Source organism: Beta vulgaris, chromosome 2 (assembly GCF_026745355.1).
Source record: "Beta vulgaris subsp. vulgaris cultivar EL10 chromosome 2, EL10.2, whole genome shotgun sequence".
In the NCBI taxonomy this organism is placed as follows: Eukaryota; Viridiplantae; Streptophyta; class Magnoliopsida; order Caryophyllales; family Amaranthaceae; genus Beta; species Beta vulgaris.
The window spans coordinates 9,822,996-9,832,505 of NC_079203.1; the positions used below are offsets into that span (position 1 = coordinate 9,822,996).

Below are 9,510 nucleotides of genomic sequence, written 5' to 3' on the forward strand. Positions count from 1 at the left end.
GACAAACAACTAGTTTTGTAATTCTGAAGTACTACAATCAAATTTCGTGGATTTCCCCTTTAATTTTTTATTCTGCTTTTAAGGAAAAAAACAAGTTTTTAGGCCCGAGTTTTCCGAGTAATTATACTTTTTATTTATTAATAATTTACTTTAAAACGATAACGCCAAATATCACTTGGTTTAGCGATTAAAAATTTGTTATGTAAGCTTGAACCCCTGGTCTCAAATTATACAATGTTTTTTTTAATCGTTTATTATTGTATGTGAATCACATGCACTAAAAAAGTATAAGAAGAAGCATCACGCGATGTCGCGACACCATTTCTTGTTAGGAACGCCTTTTACTATATTAATATAGATAGATAGATAGATAGATAGATATTTCAGAAAAAAGTGTCATTCAAAAGTGAAATTTTCTAGTCTAAATTAGCTGCGATGATAATTCTGTGGGAAAATTGGGCTAATATCAGCCAAAAATTGAAACAAGGCAAACAAAATACTTCAAATTCATGACTTAAAGCTAATATCTTTAAAAATATTCTTTTCTCTCACTATTTTTAGTCCTTAGCCAATATTATTACGTAGGAATAGCCTATGATTATGTTTAGCACCTAAAAAAACAAAATCCTATAATTAAGATAATCATTAGATTAGATTGTGATTTGGTATCAGTTTTAGAGTTGAAAAGACAATCAAAGGAAATTGTGGTATGCCTTATTTTCCTCAAATACACTCCTTAAAAATAGTCTTCGTTTTGGCCATATATAACAAGTTATCTTCTTATATGATGATCCTTAAAAGAAGTGAAAAGTAAAAATTATCTTGAAAAAAATAAGAAACAGTGCATGGCCGGGCAAGACCATGCTAAGTGTTTAGCCAATTAAAATATTTTGGTCTAGTGTGCCCTGAGCCCTGTGCCAAAAAAAAAAAAAAAACCAAAAGTTAAATCAATTTATTTTTTGGAAAGGAAAGTTTTCAATAAAAAAACGGAAGAATTTTTTCTGCAAACTACAATTGTACAGTTATGGAGTTTGTAAAATCCAAAATCCAAATCCCCATTTTCATTTTTGCAACAATTTTTGTAGCTATTCCTACCATACAAGCTAACACCATTGGACATGTTGGAAATCACACTACTAAAGACACTGAACATGATGAATGGTTTCAAAGAAAACTAGCGGAAGCTTATAATGCTTCATTGCTTGCCTACCATCATGACCCAATTGAAGTCATGAACCACTTCAACTACCATGTCCATAGGTAATTAATTATATGCATATTCCATCTTTTATTAGCATTATAAAAAATTTGGTTCATTTTCTAAAGTAGATAGGAAAAATAATCTAAAGATTAAAGTCACGTGCTAATTTAAAACATGATTTATTTTACATCCAGAATCATTATCGTGTATGTCATATTATTCAATAGTTTTACCTTTCGTAATCATATTATATTCCACCTTTTTAAAATGTCGTTGTAATATTAATTGTCATATGTCTTTGTCTTAGTTTTAGGTAAACAAAAAAAACAAATAGAAAAACTATATCATGTTAATTATTATTTTTTTTTATCAAGAAGTTGTTATATGCTATCAGCCTATTGCAAACTTTCTTGCTCCATGATAATTTTGTCTTTTTGCATGCAAAATTAGTATAAGATCTAAACTTGCCTTTAGAAAATAGCTATTGAATGTCCTTATCTCCGCATTTCATTAATTTACTCACATATAATGTGAATGAAATTTAATTATTTGAACATTGTTTTTTTTTCATTTATTGTCTTTTGAAAAAAAGGAATCCCTTCCTTAAATCATATTTAATGATTTAAAAATGATTATTATATTATCAAGAGCACAAAAGTAGTAAATGTTGAAGTTATGATGTATAGCGCTGCACACTACATGTGAATGTCCCACATTGATTAAATAAGAGAGATGGCTTCACTTTATAATGCAAAGGGGTTACTTCCCTTATTGCCATATGGTTTTAAGGTGGAACATCCTTTGTGTTGTGAAGTGGACTCTCTCTCCTTGTGATGGGTGCCGGTCCAGGCCCATATTTAACAGTAAAATCTCCATGAAAATTTTGATAGGGCATTGGAAGGTACCAATAGTACAAGAAGAGGCCTGAATAAGTACCAAGGTGAATGTAAGGCTCAAAATCCGATTGATCGTTGTTGGAGGTGCAAGGCCGATTGGGCTGTAGATCGAAAAAAGTTAGCCGATTGTGTTAAGGGTTTTGGACGTCAAACAACCGGTGGTAAAAAAGGTGCTTATTATACTGTTACGGACCCTTCTGACAATGATGTGGTTAACCCTAAGCCAGGAACCCTACGTTTTGCTGTGCTTCAACCTCAGCCCTTATGGATTATATTTGCTAAAGACATGACAATTAAGCTTAAGGCTGAACTTATGATTACAAGTGATAAAACCATTGATGGGCGTGGGGCCCAAGTACAAATTGCTGATGGAGCTGGAATTACCATACAATTTGCTAATAATGTCATTATTCATAACATTAAGATCCATGATATTGTTCCATCTACGGGAGGTATGATTAGAGACACAAATAACCATGTTGGTATTAGAGGAGCTGATGATGGAGATGGTATTAATGTCTTTGCTTCCTCCAACATTTGGCTTGATCATCTTTCTATGTGGAATTGCAAAGATGGACTCATTGACATTGTTAAGGCTTCTACTGCCATCACTCTTTCTAACAACCACTTCACTCGACACGACCATGTAAGTTTTTTATATTTCTTTTCTAACTCTAATTCATTTATATTTTTCCTTCACTAATACCTTCTCAAATTATAATATAAATCTATAATTAAAGCCAAGGTACCAACTTATATACATTTTGATTTATTATATTTCAATCCCATAAGTTAACTTAAGTATGAAGATGGGTAAAAATCAAGGTCGATATCATGACGCATGTCTTCCTTCTACACTTGTGATAGGAGTCTGATTGTAAAAAGAATCCTCTTATTAATAATAATTAAACAAAAAGTGATGAAGACGATGAAAACAAGATGAATAAGAAATAACACATCAATTAGTTTCAAGTGCATTTGTTAAGTGCCTCAAATTATGTGGTTCCTTTTTTATTCGATTAAATATAACTATGTCAACTATGGAGTGATCATATACAGGTTTTGTTGTTTGGGGCCGATGATAAAGATCCTGCAGATGAGATCATGCAAATATCATTAGCCTTCAATCACTTTGGAAAAGGGCTTGTTCAAAGAATGCCAAGGTGTAGATTTGGATTCTTCCACGTTCTCAACAATGACTACACACATTGGATAATGTATGCTATCGGTGGTACTTCACACCCCACCATCATCAGTCAAGGAAACCGATTTATTGCTCCTCCCAACCCTACAGCTAAAATGGTAAAAACATACAAGTATATAATACTCATTTGTTCATACTCAAGCATTAATCTCCAAAATAACTTTAATACTAGTGAAATATCTGATAACGTTGATTTTTTTAATGGGAGGGGGAGATTTAACCATCTAAGTAATATACAAATTTAATTGTTCGAAATATTATTGTGAACCAAAATCTTGTTGATCCTGAAAGTTTTCACAAACGAAAATATACGCACATCACCTAACCTCAATAAAGTATTATCGGGATTAATAATACTTACTACCTTCGTTTAGAATTCAATTATGTTATTATATGCTTGAAGGTCGACAACATTCGGTATATTAATATTTGCTTTTTCGTGTTTTCGTGTATTCTTTTATCTCCTTGTTGAATAGATAACAAATCGGAATAACGTTGTGGGAGATGATTGGAAAAAATGGATATGGAGATCAGAGAATGATCAATTCGTAAATGGAGCTTACTTTGTTGAATCGGGACACCCCTTGGACGAGACGCGTTTCAAGAAGGATTTCATTAAAGCAAAACCAGGAACATATGTGAGAAGACTTACCCGCTTTTCAGGTCAACTCAGATGTAGGGTTGGTCAAAGTTGCTAGATGTAATATATGTTTTCATTATTTTATTTTTGTCGATAATTCAATTCATACAATTTTTTTTGTTTGGTCCAAATATATGTGCACTACTTGTCTTCAAAATAATAATATTGGGAGTTATTCCCCTCTCATGCGTAAAATGGCAATCAACAAACACAATTTTCTTTTTTACAACGACACCTAGATAGTGCGTACACATACAGTAGTAGAAAGAGAGCATTCTATGGATATATCAAAGTTGCCGCGAAAAATAAACATCAAGTTTAATAAAATGAACATTAAGTGAGATCAAAAGAAAATCTTTGATTAATAATAATCAAAGTCACATTATAATGTTCTTTATGTTCAACCTATAGACATTTTGAAGGTTGGATTTTAGGAATGATCATCTTGACTATGGAAGAACTCGTGCTTGTGTTCATTCAAAATTCACACTTGTTCAATGAATAATAGTGAATGTTCATCCAACGATAAGTACATGGGCGGGATGTTCTATTTGTCTCCCCCCTCCCTTCCAGTTTCATTTTTCTCCTGCTAAACTTTCTCGTAAGGAACGATGAAATTAATTTCTACGCAACCTAACAGAGCCTAGAACGATGAACTATAAAACCAAGAAGTTAACTTAACACAGAGCACACAGATGCTGCAAGTTATGGTATGATCGTTGATTTCCATCAACAGGTCAAACAAAGGGGTAAAGGCAAAATTGAAATTATTCAGCGCCTAGGTTGATGAACAAAAACAAATAAAGTTGACTGAAGACAAAGCACATAAATACTGCCAGTTATGGTATGCCTATTGATAATATTCATACAGAAGTCACTTGAAGTGGCATTGCCAAATTCCAACCACAACTTTTCTGAACCATCCTCCCAACCATGCTGCAGGAATTGGCTACACCAACCCCCATTGTTAAAGACCATTACTAGGCATTATTTCGATGCATCATTCTTGTGCCTATATTTTGTCAGCTCATGAGTAAGATTGGAGATATCAATGACTAACCAAGTCTGAAAAAAACCTTGATTATCACTACAAAAGCCACCATCCTTTCAACCTACAAACTAATTCTTCATATCCTCTCTCTACACATTTGCTATTTAATCAATCATTGAGTAAGAAACCCAATTGATACGGAGCTTCACCAATATACAAACAGGGATGAACAGAAGACCTGGACTGATACAAGACAAGCGACTTAAATATACTAAGCATTAGTGGAAACGCAGCAGAGAACATAAGAACAAGTGGTGTTGGGGGGAAGAGAGATGAAGAAGAAACTGATACTTGTTGTCCCTCTTCACAAGCCAACTGATACTTCAGAAACTCAGGTAACATATAGGTGCAAATTGGACAGAAAGAGGAGGAATTTAATGGAAGTCAAGGATAGAGGCTTCGGGAAAAAAAAGTCTGAATTACTGAAAAGAAAAAGTCTTATTTTCAAACCTATCATAGCTGGGAAACAGAAAACAAAGAAACGTGAGCTGTCAATTCAATGTTACTAGGCCACTGTCACTCAAAGCTCGTACTTGATTCTTGAAACAGAACATAAGAAATTATTCACAATCGAATTCACTAGTATATGATCAAAGATTGGAGTCAAACAACAGTACTGTGACATACATAGTATGCAAAAGACTTGGGCAACATTTCACTGCCTACAATTTTCATATAACCATCAAGAATTTGGATGTGAACACAGATGCACACAACCTATAATAAGAAGAGTAAAGACTACGGGAAAGCACAGTTTCCACGCACAGATGAAGTTGTCTTCAAACTAAGTAGCCATTCTCTTGTGCAAACTCCACTATAATCAGCAATATGTAAAACATTGCTGACATACAATTCCCACAACCAATCCATATATGATCACAGCACAGGAAGCCACAGAACTCTCCTGACATCCTTATGTACTGTCACACAATGAAGGTGTGATAATATACTGCTAACAACTGGGTGGGGTGGGGTGGGGTGGGGGTTACCTATGAAATAAGCAGGATGATGTATAAACTATAAAGAACTAAATGCACTAATAAAATTTCACCTACATCCAGCTTGGCAAAGGCAAATGGTTACACTTATACTGTTCATTGTTAGCATTGGATAAAATGAGAATCAACAGTAGAATATAGAATTTAGATTAACATATGGGCTTATGACAGCCTAACTCATCGTGATAATATTCAAGCCTCAGCACAAGAAGCAAAATTCGGAGACAAACTAATGCATATATCAGACCTGAGATGTGATTTTTCTTGGTAATCATTGCCAGTAAAGGGAATTGTTAAAAATAAAATACAGGTCTATAAGTAATGATTTCTAACCTGGTAGCCTGCTTCCTATAAAAGATACATGGGTTCTTCAAGTTAAATGTTACGATCCCCTTTTGAACCTTCAAAACTGCTTACTTTTGTTTGTAAAGAACTTGTCCCTTTTTACATAAACATAACAAAGAAGGAAGAAAATTGCAACTGACATAGACACGGAAGCCCATGGAACCGGTGGATCTGTGAAACAGGCTAGTGAAGCCTCCAAATCCTGTGATGCACGATAGATGACAGAGTGCATGGCATACAGGTCATGTTCAGACGATCTCAAGTAATACAAGGCCAGCTCAAATTCCAAATGGGATAAACTATAAATCATCTTGTCCAGCTTATACTTAAACAGAAACCACCTCTGTGAAAACTCAGTAATTTGGTGCCCCTTTAAAATTTTTTGATACCCACCATGTGCCTTAATAGATTCAAGAACTTCGATGGCACTCGAAATAGTATAATTCAACGTGGTCAAAAGGACATTCCTTCGAGCAGCATCCTTCTGCACAAATGACAAGGAAGAAACCTCCGAGAACGGTCCAAATGGAGTATGCCCAACACTCCACGTATAATCAACCAAAGTGGTATTATGCTTGGAGCTCCATATCATATGGGTAGGAGATACACCCCACATACTCTGCAAGATGGACCCAATAAGCGGCCTCTCAAGCTCCCGTGTTTGAGTAAAAACATGACGCCCATTGCAACTATAATCGCTCACAGTTTGAGTATTCCTTGTCCTAACCGCAATCACCATATCCTTAAATGCAACTGACTGATGAAACCGATCAAGCATAAGCAACATACTATCATCCAAATCAAAAACATACACAGGAATAACCCTCTTGAAATCATCTTCCTCATGAACACCCGCCAACCTCTTAAACTCATCAGCAGAATCAGACAGTATTTGATGCAACTTCTTCGAGTCAACATACTCGCTCACAATCAAAGTATAGTTATCAAACAGAAACCTACTCGTATACGAGCTAATCGACTTGGAGACAGCAAAAGAGCACAAAGCACACTCCTTGTACTTAATCTGATACTTCTTAAAACTCAAAGACTGATCCCCAAGCAACAAACCCTCCTCCAACAAGGCCTTCTCAACAACATTCCAATCCAATCCATAACTATTATGATCATTCACCTCACTCTCAACAACATGTATAAACTGAACAACGAGTGAATTCTCAAAAGGGACAGGTATTCTCAACGGAGGCACAAGTAGCACCTAATACAACAACAATGACAACAACATCAGAGCCTTAATCCCATCACAACAAGGTCCACTACATTAGTCAACACCTAATCTCCAATAAAATAACAAGCAAATTCTCAAAAGAATGCACAAGTAGAAAAATATAATCTCTCCATTGCCTTATAAATGTTACAATTACTATTTTAGACCGCTTCACAACAAGTGTTACATTACTCTATTTGGCATTGTATCTCTCTCCATCATATGGTATGGGTCCTTCTTTATATTCCCCCCTGTTCTCCCCTATCATTAAAACTTGTGTCCACCCCCACCGCCCCCCCCCCCATGTAAAACACTTATAAGGGGAACGGAGGAAGTATATACTACTATTACTATATGATCGATCATGTGAGGTCATGTTAGATTCGCCGTAATATTACATAATTGAACATGAGAAAACATAGTAATGGACATATAGGAGTAGAGTAATACCTGGTAAGCACTATAAACCAAGGAAGCTAAATCAGCCAAAGCAGCCTTATCAGACTTGGGCTTGCCATGGAAGGCAGCAAGCGGGTGAAATTCCCCCCTGGGAAGGAGGCCATCACCGGAAAGAGCAGGGCCATAATCAACAGGACCAGCAGCAAAATCAACCCAAATATATCTCTCTTTACTCTGCCAAGTAGACCCCAAACACCTAGTAAAAGAAGCCGAAGAAGAATCCGACCCAGACCCGGAAGAGTAAGTGTAAGCATAGGGTTTGGACTGGGGGCCCAAATTGATAAGATAAATAGTATACCCATGAAGTGGCTTCTCCCTCTGGTGGTCAACAGCAATGATCCGGTCAACGACGGAGTGAGGTACAGATGAGAGAGAATCACGGAGGGATGAAACGGTGGCGTTTAGGGAAGAGCGGATAGCGGAGGAGAGAGAAGAAGAGAGAGAAGGAGAAGAGAGAGAGGAATGGTGGTTGAGAGAGTGAGAAAGGGAGATGACATGGGTGTAGTGAGAAGAAGAGGTGATGACGTGGAAAGGAGAGGAGGAAAGAGAAGAAGAGAGGAAAGAGGAGATAGTGGAGGCGGAGGAAGAAGTAAAAGAAGGGCCAACAAGTTTGATATGGACGGAGATAGGAAGAGAGAGAGAGAGAAGAGAAGAAATGGTGGGTTGGATGATTGTTGAGAGACGAGATTTGAGGTGAGAAGGGAGAAAGAGGAGAGTGTCGTTGGTTGCGTGAGGGTCTAGTTGAGATTGTTGAGTTAGGAAGGAGTCAAGACCTGGGATTTCGGTTGAGGTGGTGCTGGGGGTTAGGAGGAGGAGGACACAGAGGAGAGAGAAAATTGAGATGTGCATTTTAGGTTGGGTTGAGTATGGGAGTGTTTGATCTGATGGTGTTGTTTCAGGACTGATGAGTTCTTCCATGAGAAAGAGAAAGAGAAAGATGGGGGTAGATATGCAAAGTATTTTACAATAGAATGAGAGCTGCGTCTAGTACATCTTGTCTTCATGATTAAATTCGCCTAGTTTTATATCTGCTTTTAGAAAATCACAAGACCTCCTTCTTTTGGAAGAGGAGAAAATGAATATTTTTTTTTAATATGGAAAAGAAGACTAGGACAAATTTTTTAATTTGGAGCCAGCCTAAGACATTTTACGGATGACAAGAGAGAAATCAGAAAAGTAAGGAGAAAACTTGTAGATGATATTGATTGCTCTGTGACCTTCATGAGCCATGAAGACTACTGCCGGATTTGCCTCCCTGAAACAGTGCGCAATAGAGCCCCTCTAACTTTGGACAAACCCAAACCTGCATCAGTAATAACAGCATTAATAGACCAAGGAGGTTTCCAAATTTTAAGAAGAGAGTTGATAACAGATAAATTATCTCCTTCAATAAGAATATTCTCCAGGTTAAGGAAACAAGTTGTTTTGATAGCTTCTTTAAGACCAGCAGCCTCAGCCAGAACAATAGAGAAATCATTAGGAACTGAGTTG

General features: G+C 36.4%; 2 protein-coding genes across 2 annotated transcripts; one reads left to right on the top strand and one right to left on the bottom strand.

Annotated features, from left to right (window-relative positions):
- Positions 1-840: 840 nt before the first annotated feature.
- LOC104887401 (pectate lyase) lies at positions 841-4,289 on the top strand. The gene is made up of 4 exons (XM_010672016.3): positions 841-1,260; positions 2,092-2,743; positions 3,157-3,399; positions 3,778-4,289. Exons 1-4 carry the CDS (start codon positions 1,025-1,027, stop codon positions 3,997-3,999), a joined length of 1,353 nt encoding a protein of 450 aa, XP_010670318.3. The 5' UTR covers positions 841-1,024; the 3' UTR covers positions 4,000-4,289.
- Positions 4,290-6,108: 1,819 nt separating this feature from the next.
- Positions 6,109-9,015, bottom strand: LOC104887400 (hypothetical protein). The gene is made up of 2 exons (XM_010672015.3): positions 8,011-9,015; positions 6,109-7,551 (listed from the first exon to the last, which is right to left on the bottom strand). The coding sequence occupies exons 1-2, from the start codon at positions 8,935-8,937 to the stop codon at positions 6,394-6,396; spliced, it is 2,085 nt and encodes a 694-aa protein (XP_010670317.2). The 5' UTR covers positions 8,938-9,015; the 3' UTR covers positions 6,109-6,393.
- Between the last annotated feature and the right edge of the window lie 495 nt (positions 9,016-9,510).